Raw genomic sequence first — 20,349 nt, forward strand, 5'->3', positions numbered from 1 at the left:
CCCTATTGGATCCTATGTCCTCCCCCCTATTGGATCCTATGCCCCCCCCCCCTATTGGATCCTATGCCCTCCCCTATTAGATACTATGCTCTGCCCTTTTGGATCCTATTCCCTCCCCTATTGGATCCTATGCCATCCTCTATTAGATACTATGCTCTGCCCTATTGGATTCCCCCCCCCCCATCTCCAACACATAAAGGACACCCACTTCCCATTTTTCACTGTTTTTCCCATAATTTCAGTACACATACTACCGCCATACTGTGCCAAGATTATACTGGTCAACTACCAGAGGATCCAGGAATCTCACGGAAAAATGGGAGACCTATCGGACTCCTGGAAAAGTTGCGCAGCAAATGCATCCCTCAAGGGAGCGCTCTCCCAACAAGCTGAACACCAGAATGTAGACGCACAGGGGTGCAGGAACGAGCTGCCAAAAATGGGGTGTAACTTGAGATAGGGATGTGATCTGTGAAAAAGGGGATGTGTTTATAAAAACAAAATGGTGACATGTTTAAAAACAAAATGGTGACATGTTTTGTGTAACATTGTCCTAGAAAAGTATGCAAATATGTCCAAAATAATACTGCCATATACAGCTCATGTAATACCGCTGTATAGTGTCCAAATTATATTCCCTTAATGAGACCACATAATACTTTAATACATTACTAAGTAATATTAGCTGGTTTTGGTTTGCTCAGGAAATGGAGTCCCCGAGTAACTGCAATCTGGGGGCTTCTGAAATAGTCCCCCCAATTCTAAAAAGTTTTTGCATTGACTGATAATCTGCTGAAGAGAACATTTCATCTGCTAAATCTCAGCCTGATAATCTCAGAAACCATCCTTGTTACATAATCCCAGATGAAGAAACGCAGCAACAGATGGAGCTGATTCTCTCATGCTAGGACCAAACTGTTCCAAATCCTGCATTACTCCGTAGGACCCCCTTACTGAGTCGGTGGGGAGATTTCCTCTCTGCCTCCATAAACTGGATCTGTGTGACCACGTGGTATATTTAGGCCCTAGAAGACCAGACCTTATTATAGTCTGATGTATCCAGGCTGCGGAGGATGAGTCTGTAATAAAATCCATATTCATGATGCATTAAGCGAAGTGCTGAAAGCTCCATCTACTAAAATGCCGCCATATGAATTCTAAGCTAAGTTAATCAGGATATTTTGACCCCAGATAGGTATTTTATTCTTAAAGGGGTTTTCTACAATTTTAAAAACAAATATTTTTTTTTCATAAAACAGTGCCACATCTGTCTCATAGGTTGTGTTAGGTATTGCAGCTTAATTAAAGTGAATGCGACTGAGCTGCAATACCACATACAAGCTGTAGACAGGTGCGGCGCTGTTTTTGGAAGAAAGATGTGTTTTTCTAATCTTGACCAACCCCCCCACCCCACCCCAAAAAAAGAAAAAAAAAACACATCAGGAAAACATGACCTTCTCGTTTACTGCTGCCGTCTCCTTCCCCTATCTGCACCAGGTGCTGCACAAGCGACAGTCCACAAAGGGACCTAATAGACTACAGAGGAGCAGGATGTACGACAGTTCTAGATGCCACCTTTATATTTTGCACTTTGCATGATGATATTGCATACAAACTATATGGCGGAATTATTTTGACATAAGGGTGGGATCTAACCTCTTCCACGTATTAGCTGCGGTAAACCACCCAAGTTTAAAGGGGTTGTCCGGGACTTTAACATTGATGGCCTATGGCCTATGCTTAGGATAGGTCATCAATGTCTGATCGGTGGGGGTGTGCCACATAGCACCCCCGCCAATCAGCTGCTCCCGGTGTTACCGGTGGCCGGAACTGCTGAGTTGCGGAGCTGCACAGCTCTGTTGATGGAATAGTGGACGCATGTGGTTCCTGCACATCCACCCGCTATTGATTTGAATAGGTGGCAGATGTTCAGTACCCGGTCGCGGCCACTATACAGTAATTGTAATTCAGCCACATTGGAGGATTTCTGAGCATGAACTGCCTTTTTAATGCCATTCCACAGCATCGCAATCGGATTAAGGTCAGGACTTTGACTAGGCCACTCCAAAGTCTTAATTTTGTTTTCTTCAGCCATTCAGAGGTGGACTTGCTGCTGTGTTTTTGATCATCATCCTGCTGTATAACCCAAGTGCGCTTCATCTTGAGGTCACAAACAGATGGCCGGACATTCTCCTTCAGGATTTTTTGGTAGACCGCAATATAATGACAGTTAGCTAGTTCCTAGTAATGGTAAACATGGATACCTAAGCTACTGCAAAGCCTGGCCGTGAGGAAGGAGACACAGCGAATCAGAAGAACTGTACTACATTTCTAGTTGGAGGTTTTTGCTAATATTATTATTATTACACCTATTCCATATTGGGATAGGATCTTGAAGATGGGAATACTCCTTTAAGCCCCTGGTGGGACAGGACAGTGAAGGCTTACATGCTCTCCCCTCAGGTTGACCCTGAAGACACATCCTTGGGGGGTGAAACAAGAGGTTTCCTCGAGAATTGTTGCAGTCTCTGAATGTAGAAAGTCCCTTTAAAAATAAGTGAACCTTGTACAGACTGGGGATTCTCGGGGCTATGGCTGCCGCGACTGCTACTTCTTTATTTCCTGGTATTCTAGGTAACAAAGCCGAGTGGCGTGTAGGGGGGGCTCGGTACTGTATCCTGGGCTCCCTGTGTAGCTATAACAAGGGACATGCTCCGCGAGCTCCTTTCATGTGGATGGTTATCTGATGCGGTTGCCGTGGTAACCATGAGAGCCCGCGCTGTACGGTCTAGATATAGCTAAGGTATAACACTAAGGGCCATCCCTGACAAGCCGAGAAACACGACCGCACATACGGGGGTAACATGTATATATAGAGTCATTATCACCAATCTCGCAGCACCATATAGGCGAGCAGCGGGGAGCGAGCGAGCGATGTACCAAGCGTGCAATCATGGGAGAAAAACGAGGCCATGATAAATATATATACGGAATCTAATTATAGTGGAATTATTAACGTTAAATATTACGGAGAAAAATTAAAGGGGTTGTCCAGGATTAGAAAAAAAAAGCATGGCTGCTCTCTTCCTGAAACCCAGCGGGCTTCCGCCATTGCATTGCGGAATAAAGGTGATAGTTTCCCCCTTGTCTAACTGCTTAGATGCCTCGATCGTTATTCACCGCGGCATCTAAGGGGTTTTAACTGCTGTAATTAGATTGGTGGCCGTCTGCTGCGTAAAACAGCTGCCATCCGTCAGATTAAAGGGATATTCCTGTTTTGGAAAACCCCTGTGCCTTCAGCTGCAGTTTGCTTTAAACAAAAAAAAAAATGGCTTCAGTCACCCTCCCCTGGTCCAGTGCTGAGTCTCTATCGCTGCTCCCAGTGTCTGTAAACTGTCTCAAATCAACAGCGCTGCAACCGATCAGTGAACTCAGCATCTCTGCCCAAGTTGACGGCACCAGTCTCTGAGCTCACTGATTGGCTGCAGAGCCATCGACATGTCAGCACTGCCGACAATAACAAACTCTGGCAGCAGCAGCAATGGAGGCTCAGTGCTGGACCCAGGGAGGGTGAGTAAGGCAGGGTTTATTTTTTAAAAACAGCCATAAGACAGGGGTTTTCTGAATTTGGAAAACCCCTTTAATTTGAGACTTTTACAGCTGAAGGGTGGGCCGTATGAAGTGTCGTTCTCAGGAAACATGGCTGCTGGGGAAAACCATATACAAGTCCATATAACCGTGGGGATAGGGCTGTCATGTTATGGGGTCTTTATCTGTGCTGCTGGTTATAGTGGCCTCGAGATGGTGAAATCTCGCGTCTTGTGCCCATTCTGTAATAATAACCTGGTGCGCAAGCTATTTTTCGATTCGGAGCTGTATTCCTCATCCTATACCATGCTGTAGATCGGCGGAGCAGCACACCGTATATACAGTAACGGAACATCTGTCATATCTCGCTCACCCATATAGTGGACCTGATGCTTCTTGTCACCAGCGCAGCGTAAATGACACATGGAGATAAAGGTGGCAACGGGCACCGACTCACGGGGATAAATACAAGCTGGCACATACCAGCCACAGACATGATAGGCGTGTAATTCTGATAGTGCCGCTTATCAGTCCCATAGTTCCCATTAGTTTGGCTGGATTAACTGGAACGAGCCACAATCCAAATGATATCACTAAAATGGTCTGTTTTTTTTTTTGGGGGGGAGCAATTGCCCAAGCCTCCAGAGCTGGACCCTAAGGAAACAAAACAGTGGAGGAGATGAAAAACATTCCTAGCAGTATTATGTAGCATTTGGATACTATATAGTAGTATTATTTAATGATGTATGTTAGTACAACCCCTGGCAAAAATTATGGAATCACCGGGCTCGGAGGATGTTCATTCAGTTGTTTAATGTTGTTGAAAAAAATCAGCTCACAGACATGGCACAAAACTAAAGTCATTTCAAATGGCAACTTTAGGGCTTAAAGAAACACTAAAAGAAATCAAGATTAAAAATGTGGTACTCAGTAACGGTAATTTTTTTCAGACGATTATGGAATCACTCAATTCTGAGGAAAAAATTATGGAATCACCCTGTAAATTTTCATTTCCAAAACTAACACCTGCATCAAATTAGATCTGCTCATTAGTCTGCATCTAAAAAGGAGTGATCACACCTTGGAGAGCTGTTGCACCAAGTGGACTGACATGAATCATGGCTTCAACACGAGAGATGTCAATTGAAACAAAGGAGAGGATTATCAAACTCTTAAAAGAAGGTAAATCATCACGCAATGTTGCAAAAGATGTTGGTTGTTCACAGTCAGCTGTGTCTAAAATCTGGACCAAATACAAACAACATGGGAAGGTTGTTAAAGTCAAACATACTGGTAGACCAAGGAAGACATCAAAGCGTCAAGACCGGAAACTTAATGCAATATGTCTCCAAAACAGGAAATGCACAACAAAACAAATGAGGAACGAATGGGAGGAAACTGGAGTCAATGTCTGTGACCGAACTGTGAGAAACCGGCTAAAGGAAATGGGATTTACATACAGAAAAGCTAAACATAAGCCATCATTAACACTTAAACAGAAAAAAACAGGTTACAATGGGCTAAGGAAAAGCAATTGTGGACTGTGGATGACTGGATGAAAGTCATATTCAGTGATGAATCGCGAATCTGCATTGGGCAAGGTGATGATGCTGGAACTTTTGTTTGGTGCCGTTCCAATGAGATTTATAAAGATGACTGCATGAAGAGAACATGCAAATTTCCACAGTCACTGATGATATGGGGCTGCATGTCAGGTAAAGGCACTGGGGAGATGGCTGTCATTACATCTTCAATAAATGCCCAAGTTTACATTGATATTTTGGACAGTTTTCTTATCCTATCCATTGAAAGGATGTTTGCGGATGATGACATCATTTTTCAAGATGATAATGCAGCCTGCAATAGAGCAAAAACTGTGAAAACATTCCTTGAAAGAAGACACATAAGGTCAATGTCATGGCCTGCAAAGTCCGGATCTCAATCCAATTGAAAATCTTTGGTGAAAGTTGAAGAAAATGGTCCATGACAAGGCTCCAACCTGCAAAGCTGATCTGGCAACAGCAATCAGAGAAAGTTGGAGCCAGATTGATAAAGATCAATGAGTTTCTTACAATGTTCTGCTGGAATTGTAGACCATTCTTCTTTGGCAAACTGCTCCAGGTCCCTGATATTTGAAGGGTGCCTTCTCCAAACTGCCATTTTGAGATCTCTCCACAGGTGTTCTATGGGATTCAGGTCTGGACTCATTGCTGGCCACCTTAGAAGTCTCCAGTGCTTTCTCTCAAACCATTTTATAGTGCTTTTGGAAGTGTGTTTTGGGTCATTGTCCTGCTGGAAGACCCATGACCTCTGAGGGAGACCCAGCTTTCTCACACTGGGCCCTACATTATGCTGCAAAATTTGTTGGTAGTCTTCAGACTTCATAATGCCATGCACACGGTCAAGCAGTCCAGTGCCAGAGGCAGCAAAGCAACCCCAAAACATCAGGGAACCTCCGCCATGTTTGACTGTAGGGACCGTGTTCTTTTCTTTGAATGCCTCTTTTTTTTTCCTGTACACTCTATGTTGATGCTTTTTCCCAAAAAGCTCTACTTTTGTCTCATCAGACCAGAGAACATTCTTCCAAAACATTTTAGGCTTTCTCAGGTAAGTTTTGGCAAACTCCAGCCTGGCTTTTTATGTCTTGGGGTAAGAAGTGGGGTCTTCCTGGGTATCCTACCATACAGTCCCTTTTCATTCAGACACCGACGGATAGTACGGGTTGACACTGTTGCACCCTCGGACTGCAGGGCAGCTTGAACTTGTTTGGATGTTAGTCGAGGTTCTTTATCCACCATCCGCACAATCTTGCGTTGAAATCTCTCGTCAATTTTTCTTTTCCGTCCACATCTAGGGAGGTTAGCCACAGTGCCATGGGCTTTAAACTTCTTGATGACACTGCGCACGGAAGACACAGGAACATTCAGGTCTTTGGAGATGGACTTGTAACCTTGAGATTGCTCATGCTTCCTCACAATTTGGTTTCTCAAGTCCTCAGACAGTTCTTTGGTCTTCTTTCTTTTCTCCATGCTCAATGTGATACACACAAGGACACAGGACAGAGGTTGAGTCAACTTTAATCCATGTTAACTGGCTGCAAGTGTGATTTAGTTATTGCCAACACCTGTTAGGTGCCACAGGTAAGTTACAGGTGCTGTTAATTACACGAATTAGAGAAGCATCACATGATTTTTCAAACAGTGCCAATACTTTTGTCCACCCCCTTTTTTAGGTTTGGTGTGGAATTGTATCCAATTTGGCTTTAGGACAATTCTTTTTGTGTTTTTTCATTGAAGACAAATTAAATGAAGATAATAATACCAAAGAATTTGTGATTGCAATCATTTTCAGGAAGAAACTGAGTATTATCTGACAGAATTGCAGGGGTGCCAATACTTTTGGCCACCACTGTAGCACCATATGGCAGTATTATGTAGCAATTGGATACTATATGGTGGTATTATTTAGTAGTAAATGATAGAATTATTGAGGAATTACAGTATTATGTGGGCTTCTATTTGGATACTATATAGTGATATTTTGATGACTCTTTGAGGCAGCATTATGTCACCATATTGCAGTATTATGTAGCATTTGGATACTATATGATAGTATTATTTAATAGCGTATGTTAGTAGTATTGAGTAATTGCAGTATTGCATGAGTTCCTATTTGGATACTATATGGTGGTATTTTCTGGGCTATGTGAGGCAGTATTGTGGTACTATATAGGAGTATTATGTAGTAATTGGATACTATATGGAAGTATTATTTAGTGGTATATGGCAGTATTTTTCAGGAGTTACGGTATTATGTGGGCTTCTATTTGGATACTATATGGTGGCATTATATGGGCTTTATGAGGCAATATTATGGCACTATATGGCAGTAATATGAAGTAGTTGGACACCATATGGTGGTATTATTTACTTATGTATGGTAGTATTATTGAGGAGTTAGAGTATTATATGAACTCCTATTTGGATACTATATAATGGTATTATGTGGGCAATATGAAGCAGTATTATGGCACTATATAGCAGCATTATATAGTAATTGGATACTATATGGTGATATTATTGAGAAATTACAGTATTATGTTGGCTCCTATTTGGATACTATAGGATGGTATTAAGTGGGCTTTATGAGGCAGTATTTTTATCTCACTCTATGGCAGGGTTATGTTGGCTCTTGTGGTGTGTAATATTTGGATACTTTATTGTGGTATTACATGGGGTATATAAGACAGTATTATTATGTTATCAATTGCTGCATCAATGTGGCATGGAGGCGATCAGCCTGTGGCACTGCTGAGGTGTTATGGAAGCCCAGGTGGCTTTGATAGCAGCCTTCAGCTCGTCTGCATTGTTGGGTCTGGGGTCTCATCTTCCTCTTGACAATACCCCATAGATTCTCTATAATAGATTCTCTATGGGGTTACGGTCAGGTGAGTTTGCTGCCAATCAAGCACAGTGATACTGTTGTGTGTAAACCAGGTATTGGTACTTTTGGCAGTGTGGACAGGGGCCAAGTCCTGCTGGAGAATGACATTTCCATCTCCAAAAAGCTTGTCGGCAGAGGGAAGCATGAAGTGCTCTACAATGTCCTGGTAGATGGCTGCGCTGACTTTGGTCTTGATTAAACACAGTGGACCTACACCAGCAGATGACATGGTGCCCCAAACCATCACTGATTGTGGAGACTTCACACTAGACCTCAAGCACCTTGGATTGTGGCCTCTCCACTCTTCCTCCAGACTCTGGCACTTGTGGAGTGTGTCAATGACTGCCTTCTGGACATCTGTCAAGTCAGCAGTCTTCCCCGTGATTGTGGAGCCTACTGAAACAGACTGTGGGACCTTTTTAAATGCTTAGGAAGCCTTTGCAAGTGTTTTTTGTTAATTATTGTAATTTACTGAGATAATGACTTATGTTTTTATTGGCTGTAAGCCATAATCATCAACAGAAATAAACACTTGAAATAGATCACTCTGTAATGACTCTATATAATATATGAGTTTCACTTTTTGTATTGAAGAACTGAAATAAATTAACTTTTTGATGATATTCTAATTTAGTGAGATGCACCTGTATGTACTCCCAAAAACACACACATATTGCGGGAGTATAACATTGAAGTGCTTATGTATATACAGTATATGTATTATAGCTGAAAAACAGGCAATTTACCCAACATGGGACAAAGCCAACATGGCATTACAGGAATACAAGGCACAATATTAGTGGGGTCGGCCTGGCACAAGAGCTTGGCACTGTAACTGGTAAGAGAGAAAACCAACACTTTTCCAACCCTCTTACACCGAGATGGAAGTCACTCAGATCGCTCAATTTAATCATTCAAATATGGGTAGAAATTAAAATGAATCTCTTAATTTTGTGCTGAGATCCGGGGTCACGCGTCTAACTTCCACACAGACAAACTCCGCCGATCCGCATGTATGGTTAGTCTATATAGTGTTATAGTTATTATTATATATTAAACAATACCTTCTTTCTTTTTTTTTGTCTGAAAAATTCTGGAATCTATAAATGTCTTATTTGGCGTAAAAATAGACATCTCCGTTCTGTCATTGTCACCCACGTTTTTTTCTCCAGCTTTATTTTGCAGAGATCTTCATGTGTTAATCCGGTTGTTAAATATAGGACATTTCACTGTGTAAGAAAGACTATAAGCTGAGCGAATATAGAAAATGTGTTATTCATATGGCTGGCAACAGACTGGAGGATACAGCCATGCGACCTTCTTATTCAGCGTTGGGTTCATTAATTAACTCTTTTGCTTCTAGAAAGCGGCGGCAACTGTAATGGCGGACAGTTTTTTCAATTGCTCTGCAAAGAGTCTATAGCATACATGTCAAACTATGGCCTTTGGGCCAAATGTGGTCTGCAGGGTGATTTTAATTGGCCCGCGACACCAGCACCGCCACTCCTATGTGGGGCCATTATAATGTATGGAGGACTATGTGGGGCCCATTATTCTGTATGGAGGACTATGTGGGGCCATTATACTGCATGGAGGACTATGTAGGGCCCAATATACTGTGTGGAGGACTATGTGGAGCCCATTATTCTGTATGGAGGACTATGTGGGGCCCATTATACTGTATGGAGGACTATGTGGGGGCCATTATGCTGTATGGAGGACTATGTGGGGCCCATTATTCTGTATGGAGGACTATGTGGGGCCCATTATTCTGTATGGAGGACTATGTGGGGCGCATTATTCTGTATGGAGGGCTATGTGGCGCCCATTATTCTGTATGGAGGGCTATGTGGGGCCCATTCTGTATGGAGGACAGTGTTGGGCCCGTTATACTGTATGGAGGACTATGTGGGGCCCATTATTCTGTATGGAGGACTATGTGGGGCCCATTATACTGTATGGAGGACTATGTGGGGCCCATTATACTGTATGGAGGACTATGTGGGGCCCATTATACTGTATGGAGGACTATGTGGGGCCCATTATTCTGTATGGAGGACTATGTGGGGCCCATTATTCTGTATGGAGGACTATGTGGGGCCCATTATTCTGTATGGAGGACTATGTGGGGCCCATTATTCTGTATGGAGGACTATGTGGGGCCCATTATTCTGTATGGAGGACTATGTGGGGCCCATTATACTGTATGGAGGACTATGTGGGGGCCATTATGCTGTATGGAGGACTATGTGGGGCCCATTATTCTGTATGGAGGACTATGTGGGGCCCATTATTCTGTATGGAGGACTATGTGGGGCCCATTATTCTGTATGGAGGACTATGTGGGGCGCATTATTCTGTATGGAGGGCTATGTGGCGCCCATTATTCTGTATGGAGGGCTATGTGGGGCCCATTCTGTATGGAGGACTGTGTTGGGCCCGTTATACTGTATGGAGGACTATGTGGGGCCCATTATTCTGTATGGAGGACTATGTGGGGCCCATTATACTGTATGGAGGACTATGTGGGGCCCATTATACTGTATGGAGGACTATGTGGGGCCCATTATACTGTATGGAGGACTATGTGGGGCCCATTATTCTGTATGGAGGACTATGTGGGGCCCATTATACTGTATGGAGGACTATGTGCGGCCCATTATACTGTATGGAGGACTATGTGGGGCCCATTATTCTGTATGGAGGACTATGTGGGGCCCATTATTCTGTATGGAGGACTATGTGGGGCCCATTATTCTGTATGGAGGACTATGTGGGGCCCATTATTCTGTATGGAGGACTATGTGGGGCCCATTATTCTGTATGGAGGACTATGTGGGGCCCATTATTCTGTATGGAGGACTATGTGGGGCCCATTATACTGTATGGAGGACTATGTGGGGTCCATTATACTGTATGGAGGACTATGTGGGGCCCATTATACTGTATGGAGGACTATGTGGGGCCCATTATACTGTATGGAGGACTATGTGGGGCCCATTATTCTGTATGGAGGACTATGTGGGGCCCATTATTCTGTATGGAGGACTATGTGGGGCCCATTATTCTGTATGGAGGACTATGTGGGGCCCATTATTCTGTATGGAGGACTATGTGGGGCCCATTATTCTGTATGGAGGACTATGTGGGGCCCATTATTCTGTATGGAGGACTATGTGGGGCCCATTATACTGTATGGAGGACTATGTGGGGCCCATTATACTGTATGGAGGACTATGTGGGGCCCATTATACTGTATGGAGGACTATGTGGGGCCCATTATACTGTATGGAGGACTATGTGGGGCCCATTATTCTGTATGGAGGACTATGTGGGGCCCATTATTCTGTATGGAGGACTATGTGGGGCCCATTATTCTGTATGGAGGACTATGTGGGGCCCATTATTCTGTATGGAGGACTATGTGGGGCCCATTATTCTGTATGGAGGACTATGTGGGGCTCATTATACTGTATGGAGGATTATGTGGGGCCCATTATACTATATGGAGGATTATGTGGGGCCCATTATTCTGTATGGAGGACTATGTGAGACCCATATTACTGTATACTGGTTGGCCCGCGACTCTGTCCAAGTTTTTCATTTTGACCCTCTGTGTGTTTGAGTTTGACATCCCTGGTCTAAAACAAGCCTGTGAAATTAAGAGGCAGTCTGTTATAAAGCAGAGAGGATGCTCTGTGACCACCCCAATAAAGGAGGTAAGGTGAGGTTTATATCATGCTTGCCAAATTTCCCAAATTACCGAATGACATGATTGGGCGTAGGCACACTGTTTCTCCACTGATTATACCTGCTCCTATGGCCACACCCCATCCATGACCCATTCCTGCCCCTTGAATGTGCACCTGGATACCAGGGCTCAATGTCAAGGTGAAGAACTGCCACCCTGAAACTTGTGTAGCTCATGGAAAACTGACCAATTCATCTAGAAGTCAAGTTGATCTTCACTATTAGGGCAGGGACACACTGGCGTATAACTCGTGCAATGATTGCATCGCACTGAACGGACTGGCCGTCACCTCTCCTGACCTGAGCATGACAGCATGATGGATTCGTATGCAGCTGTCAAGCTCATGTCAGGAGAGGTGCCAGCCAGTACGAGGTTTACCATGCGATACTCGCTGGAGAAATATTGCAGTGTGTCCTTGCCTTTACCGTGAGTCTCTCAGATTGTTACCCCGGTACACTAGACTTTCTTGTGCTCCACGTTAGGCTTTGCAAGTAGCCCGGCCTGCTCCCATGTGTTGTATTTTCTAGGCCTATATAAGGCCTCCCAAGACACACAACTGTGTCTTGGTATTGTTTTAAGACTTTCCATTTGCCTATATGTGTCCGCCTGTGGTTTCCGGGATATCTTCTCTCCGTTTGGGGCTTCCAGGACCCTTTAAGACTTTCAGTTTGCCTTTATGTGTCCGCCTACAGCTTCCAGGACGCTTTTAAGACTTTCAGTATGCCTTTGCGTGTCGATCTGCGGCTTCCAGGACGTCACCTATCTGCTTGCGGCTTCCAGGACGTCTCCTATCCGCTTGCGGCTTCCAGGACCCCTTTGTGACTTTCAGTTTGCCTCTATATCTCCGCCTGTGATTTTCATGATGTAACCTGTCCACATGCGGCTTCCAGGACCCCTTTGAGACTTTCAGTTTGCCTCTAATAACTCTGCTGTTTCCCGCATGCAACACCTGCCTGCTGCACCAACGCTCGTGGCCCGTGTGCCCACCCCGGACCTTAGGCTTAGAACATACATGTCAAACTCTGGCCCGTGGGCCAAATCTGGCCCTCATGGTGGTTATATTTGGCCCCTGACACCAGAACCACCACCCCTATGTGAGGTCATTATACTGTATGGAGGACTATGTGAGGCCCATTATACTGTATGGAGGACTATGTGGGGCCCATTATACTGTATGGAGGACTATGTGGGGCCCATTATCCTGTATGGAGGACTATGAGGGGCCATTATACTGTGTGGAGGACTATGTAAGGCCCATTATACTGTATGGAGGACTATGTGGGGCCCATTATACTGTATGGAGGACTATGTGGGGCCCATTATACTGTATGGAGGACTATGGAGGGCCCATTATTCTGTATGGAGGACTATGTGGGGTCCATTATACTGTATGGAGGACTCTGGAGGGCCCATTATTCTGTATGGAGGACTATATGAGGCCCGTTATTCTGTATGGAGGACTATGAGGGGCCCATTATTCTGTATGGAGGACTATGGGGGGCCCATTATTCTGTATGGAGGTCTATGTGGGGCCCATTATTCTGTATACTAGTTGGCCCACGACTTTGTCCAAGTTTTTCATTTTGCCCCTCTGTGTGTTTAAGTTTGACATCCCTGGCTTAGAGGATCCACCTCACCTAGTTTGCCCACTTTGTGGAACACAGACATTTTGGAGAGTTGACTAACATGGTTTGCATTCAATTGGCCGAATTTTTGGACAATCAGTCAAATGTCAATCTAAATTAATGTGTAAATGGTCAACTAATGTGATTGAAATCTGACTTCTCAACGAAAAACACCGACCATTGTTGGGCTGATTAGTCTGACATTTCAGAAATGGAAGGCAACCTGAATTACCACTCCTACAAAGTACACAGGAGTCTTCACATGTGTGAAAAACTAATTAGATAATTTAAAAGGGTTGTTCCCATCTCAGTCTTTCATGACTGAGACGGGAATAACTCAGTCTAGGCTCTAACCACTGAAGGAGGAGACGCGGAAACTGTCATGTTACTCATGGAAGCATTTTTAGATAAGAAGGGGTTCCACAGCAAATTCATAATTGAGACCCCCGTTATGGTTCCAATATTTACCATCCAGAACAGAAGAACCTATATGCAATTTACTTGACCCTTAGGCGTCTATACACATTAGACTAATGTTGGCCGAACACGCCAATGTCCATGGGTTCAGCCAACTGTCTAATATTTATGGAGGCCTCCGACAATCCCCTGACAGATCATGTTAATGTAGATAAGAATATGGCATGGTGGAGATGAGCCACCATTAGAGATGTCTTGAAGAGGCTCACTGGAGCATTTGGCAGCTCAAACGTTCCTGTGTATGGCCACGGCCCCAGTATCAGTATTTGGTCAGTATTTTTTCTCAGGAGTGGGATCCAAAACTAGGTGAGGAACAATCGGAGAAAAGGTATAATAGAAACAAGTCACCAATTCTACATTTATCACCCACTCCTGGTTTTGGCTCCCACTCCTGAGAAAAAATACTGACCAAATACTGATAGTGGGGCCGTGGTCTTTGGGAGGGACAGGTGAGATAGCTGCTGGCCAAACAATCAGCCAAACAATTATTTCGCCAAGAACTATCTAAAGTGTACTTCTTCTGGAGATATAAATCCTATATACTGTAGATTCTTGCCACCCAGTAGCAAAGAAGATGGGACCCATCAGGGCCAGGTTCTTCTCCCCAAGGGCCCGATTCTTCTCCCCAAGGGCCCGATAGTTTACCTCCATTATAAATGACACAAAAACCTTCAATTTTATTATTTTCAGTATTTTAATTTATTGTCTAACCAGGAAAAGAATAAAAAATAAAAACACACACACATTTTATAAAGTTTCCTCTGCACCGCCGGCACGGTACGCATGATTTCCAGAGTCCGCAGGGAGGATTTCAGTACAATGAATACATTACCGAGGGCATGATTTATTTATATTGTTCATTTGCTAATTGCTCCTCCCTCATTTGCAGCGCAGGAACACAGAAAGACACTTTCAACACAAGGACAGACTTCACAAATCAACAAAAGAAGACACGTTATGTTTCACGGTCCTCCACAAACTCTCTTTGCCCCTGTCCGAAGAAATAAAAAAAAAAAAAAAGCACATTTTGCTAATTTCTTCTTTGTTGCATGTACCGTAATGCTCTTTATGTGTCACATTTTGCCCCGCACCTATTTTATTTCGACATATACATAATCCTATTAGTGAATCTGATTATATAGTAATAGGAAATGCTGAATAAAATATCCGTCCTCGCTCAGTAAAATGGTATAGCTATTATGAACTGTTAGTGGACGCGCGGTTATGCTTTAATGACTACGTTCCCCAGGGCACAAGTTAAGTATCTTATTTATAATGCAGTCTACTGTATTATTAAGTTTTCTTAAGAGAGAAGATAGAGAGATAAATTAAAGACCCGGAGGACAGCTCGTGGAGGGTTTCCTAAGAAGGCACACTTGGGTCATGCATCTGAAGTGGTGTTTTTCTACAGCCCCTCAGTTTCTATTGAAGCGCCACTGAAAATGCCGAATCTGGCGAAACAATTCTAGCACGTCTCACAAGCAGCCAGAAAAGAAGTTATATGCATAGACCTACTGTCGACGTTGGCTATGCTTTGCTGCCCACCTCCGATAGGCATATACGCCCGAAAATGATGCACGACAAAGCACAATGTGTCTCCGTCTGCATTATTATAGTTAGTAAATGACCCCGTTAGCGCATACACCCGAATCCCGTTTTTGCGGGGTTTGGACGTAAGCCTCGACAGAGCTTCTGGCCAACCTGAGGATGGGTTCACACTACAGTTTTGGAGGCGTTCAAAAACTAATTTTTCAAGCAGAAACCGCTTTAGTAAATTCTCCATTTTAGGGAGGTTTTTTTTCTGAAGAATTTTTGAAGATTTTTTTTTACTAAAAAGTGTTCTTTGCAGCCTTTTGATTACACAGTGCTTAATTTGGAAAGTTTCTCTTCAAGATCTGCTTCAAAGAAGTGACATGCATTTTTCGAAAACCTTTGCAGAAAAAAAATAGCTCCTCATATGAACAGTAAAGGCTGTGTTCACATTGAGTCTTTTGCTGAGTTTCTGAACCAGAAACTTCAAGTTTTTGAAGTTTTTCCAAAAACTCAGAAAAAAAGACGGTGAACACATCCTAATGTGGATTTATCATAGAAATGAATTTTTGAAGAGGATTTTGGAGAAAAGATAATCTGATTACACATATCTTTAGGGATAGGTTTTTTTTACGTGGATTTTGAAATGGATCCGCTTCAAAATCCACATAAAAAAGTACTCAAAGAGCATTTGAAGTGGTTTTGGATGTGGATTTTGGAGCAGATCCTCCTCAGAAAACCTCTGGGTGAGCTTAGCTTTACTGTCTGGTATCCTCACAGACTAAGAGGGGGGTCTCACAAACTTTGTGATAATCGAAGGACCTTTTCAGCAAGTAGGGGGGGACCCCTTTAACTTAGAACGTTTTTGTAGGGTTTTTAGACTTTATTTTTAAACTAAAAAACCCCTTTAATGGGTTTCAAGATTGTTTGGCAGGTGCTCTGGCAATGAATTGCTTAGACACAGGCTCAGAGAGTAGTAGAGGTACGTGGAACAAAAGGCGTTATATTCACATTAAAACAAAAAATCCACATATAGGAATATGCTTTTCTACATCTATACATATATGTATACGGTATCTATATATATATTATTAACAGGTCAGCTAAACTGAGGTAACTTTACTAAGCTAGCCCTAGCCTTGAATCAGAAATACCCTACACGCAAGATAAAAAGTTTATCAATTATCACCTTATCTACATTATTGCACTAATATTGTGAACATTGAAGACGTCTAAGGCAAATAGGGAAATATGCTACTTAAGTCGTCTATACCACTCAGAGTCGGAGGAATATACAGGGTCTCACTCAAGGGGGAAACTTGAAAAAAATGTGTGACATATCTAGGCCCCAAAACTGGGGAGAGACGAAAAGGAGGATTGGGCCTTGTATCAAAACTGTATTTAGAGGGGGAAAAAGTCTTGTTTGTTGCCCATAGCAACCAATGAGAGCTCAGATATCATTTCGTAAACTACTCTTTAAAAATTAGACATGGTTGCCAAGACAAAAGAAAATAGACTTCTCAGAGCCATCAATCAGAATTCAGCTTTCATTTTTGAAACTGCACTGGAAAAATGACAAGTGGGCTCTGATTGGTTGTTCTGATCAACCAATAAAATAAAGTTTTATTTTTCCTTAGCGTAAATGAAAGCTAACATGTGATTGGTTGCTATGGGCGAAAACAAGGCCATTTTTATCTTTTGCCATAGCGACAGTTCTGATACACGGGGCCCATTATTGTGCTCTGACCGCTTGTTTCCAAAGACGTAAACACGTATTCGATAGGTTTTACAAACGTCTAAAAATGATTATCTTTCTCGAGAAATCCGATGTCTTGAAAGAAGGAGCTAGCTCCGATGGCAGCCATTTTGTGTTAATATGATGTGTACTCTGCTTCTTTTTTTTTTTTTGGTAACGGCCACTGGTTTTAGGTTAGCACTTCCGCTGTTTTAGCTGTAGCCCTTGATATGATTTGTATTGACTGAGGCCAAGTCCTCAGATAGACAGAAGAGGCTTGGAAACCGTTGTTGTAGATAGTGAGGGAGCACTTGACCAATATGGCCGCCATTTGAAGACATGAAGAGGGGATTTTACCTGTCACATGATCTAAAGATGAATGAAACACGTACGACTCATTGCTTCAGTTCACATTAAAGTCATGGTTCTGTTCTTAATGGCCACATATGTCTTGACACCGAAAGGGGAGGCTGAACTTATCGTACTTGACCTCCATGACGGAATGATAGAAAACAGTACACTCAAGATGGCGCCCGATTTAGATGGAATATTATGATGATTGATATGGGGTCCTAATAGTGGGAAGCCATTTTATTGACCAATTTGATAATGATGATGAAATTTAGGTCCTAGAATCGACTAGTGTCTTAGCACACAAAATGGACGCTGGATTTTTTTTTATAGATGTCGAATGCCTTTAGTTTAGATAAACCGTGTTTTAGAACCAGCCTTTCCAGACGATGTAAATACCCAAAAAAAAGATAAAAAAAATGACTAAACATCTGCTACATGTATTCTGCATAGGCAGTTGTTTTTTTTTGGAGGGGGGGATCAGGAGAAAATGTCCTCCCTCGATGACCCTCTGCGTCAGAATGACTATCAAGGCAATGTATTGCTATATGTGCATTCAGCCAGTCTTCTGGTGGTTGATGAGGGGGACGGGCAGACTCCAGTGCATCGTTACCGAGTGGGGGGAGGGGAGATGGCGTCAGTCATAGATGATTGGGTGATATGATAGGGTTAACAAATATATCTGATGATGCCAAAAATGATCTCATAAAGGAATGAGGTGTTAACGATTGATAGACCTGAATTAAACACCTTCCACAAATTCCGAGAGGAACGTTCTATAGTTCTCGAAAGGTTATGACAGGTTCTACGTTACCATGGAAACTGCCGGAGCTGATAAGTGCTACTTTCACAATTAGTTATTTGAGCTGGCTGTACAATAGCCAATAAGAAGAGTCCCGACAACCTTTGTGGCTCTTCTGGACATCCATTGGCCACAATGACCATTAATAGAAATATGGCGGAAATTGGGTTGCTCACAATTACATTGGCCACTGGTTAAAACAATAAAATAAATAAAAACACAAAGTCAGATATGCTAAAAGGGAATGTAAAAAAGAGATTACCCTGGTACGGCAGCCATTAAGCCTCGGGATGAGTTATAATGCAAGCCCTTATTAGTTTGGTGGGTTGATCAGCCATAAAGGTGGTGCTAAGGCCACTACTAATAGAGAGCTGTAACTGTTAGCAACCATATTGTTTACAAAAAAAAACAACAAAAGGCTAGACTGGTTGCTAAGGTTACAGATTTCCATAGTTACCTCCGTACCAATTTTTCTTAGGCCGTGGTGTATTTTTTTTGTCATATGGAACCATGTAGGATAGTATCAGTCAGTCAGGCGTATAAAGAAACTGGACTTGTGGGTATGTAAGAAGATTGCACTCGCCCTGCCTGTGCTGTTTCATCTTTTTTTGGGAGAGGAAGGGTAGGGTTTGGTTGTAGAGTATGACAGGAGACGCTTGTGTGAACACTGCCTGTCTCATATCAGTCTTACATAAAAGTCCTTCACACCAAAGCAGAAGCAGCAATTAGTCACCAACCCTAACAATCCTTCATCAAAAGGCTTATTTATCCCATAACTCGTGGAAATTATCCAGAAACGTCCATCCTTCCTTTCACTGAGTGTTCTCACGCCTTTTTTTTTTTTTTTTGCTTGTAGGCTCATGACCAAAAAAATGCTAAGAGGTCTACCCTGCTTTACTTCTTAAACCAGGAGGTGACCGTTACTGGAGAGAATGACATCAGTTCCCAATGGAGTAGAATCCAACTGGGTGGTCCATCCATGTTACACACAAATCTCAATGGCGGTTGCCAGTAGCATTTGAGTTTTATTCTTGTCCTGACGTCCATCTGTCCTGCCAGAGCCAGAAGGTGGCTGGCCAGGATCTGGCAGAGAGTGAGGAACACGAGGCGAGGAACCTCCCTCGGTAAGTATTGTCCTCTTGAGAGGAGTGGGATTCTCGTGACGTTGGGGCACAGGTGGTAACTTCTCTCCTGTTTGCTTGCGAGAGCGGTAAGAAGGTCTACGTCGAGCTTCCGATAGTAAATCGTACTTGATGTAGAAGAAGACCTCTTTGACTGGGCTCCTCTTTTCTGATTCTAAGGAAAGAAGGCGTTGGAACATTCGTAGAGCATTGTCCGAGAAGCGGCGCCACTGAGAAGGAAGACCAGGTAGACGACCTTTCTGCCAGTGTACAAACTCCTCAAAGAAGGCATCTCCTGGTGATGCTGACTCCCATGGAAAGTTGCCAGTGAGCACACAGAAGATAAGTACTCCAAAGGCCCAGACATCCAAGCTTGTCTCTACTGGAAAGCCTTCGGACCGTCCCGCTTGGCATACTTCCGGGGCTGTATATGGGATCGTGCCACTCACTCTTTTAACACGGCAGCCCACTTTACGAGTCATGCCAAAGTCTGCTAACTTAACTCGCCGACACTCACGATCGAAGAGGAGGACATTCTCTGGCTTAATGTCACGATGAACTAGGCTTTTGCTGTGCATAAAATCCAGAGCTAGTCCCAGTTGTTGAACACATCGTTTCACCATGTCTTCCGGGAGACCCACCTGGAAAAAAGTTAAAAAAATTAAAGCCACTAATAACGGTAGTAATAAACCACATGAAACCAAAAATCTAGAGCCTAACAAATACTAAAGTATATAAATAGCCTGAATATGAACCAAAGCACATATGTAGGCATCTTCTGTGTAGAGCAGTGGACTAATACTTAACCGAACGGATCAAAACAGAACAAAAACGTCAAGTAACAGACCAATATCAAGACAAATACAGGTTAAAGAATATCACAAAGAACTAACAAGCTCAATAAATAGACAAAGGACAAGTCAACG

At 43.1% G+C, this 20,349-nt stretch overlaps 1 protein-coding gene across 2 annotated transcripts in view; it reads right to left on the reverse strand.

The window, feature by feature from the left end:
- Nucleotides 1-14,559: 14,559 nt before the first annotated feature.
- SBK1 (SH3 domain binding kinase 1) overlaps nt 14,560-20,349 on the reverse strand; it is an 89,999-nt gene continuing 84,209 nt past the window's right edge. For both annotated transcript variants that reach the window (XM_073648273.1, XM_073648275.1), the window contains exon 4: nt 14,560-20,064. In XM_073648273.1, the coding sequence (XP_073504374.1) occupies nt 19,285-20,064 (780 nt within the window). In that variant the 3' untranslated portion in view covers nt 14,560-19,284. The remainder of the gene's footprint in view (nt 20,065-20,349) is intronic.

This window comes from Phyllobates terribilis, unplaced genomic scaffold, assembly GCF_046119375.1.
Source record: "Phyllobates terribilis strain yellow unplaced genomic scaffold, ASM4611937v1 Scaffold_9__5_contigs__length_417890890, whole genome shotgun sequence".
Taxonomy (NCBI): domain Eukaryota; kingdom Metazoa; phylum Chordata; class Amphibia; order Anura; family Dendrobatidae; genus Phyllobates; species Phyllobates terribilis.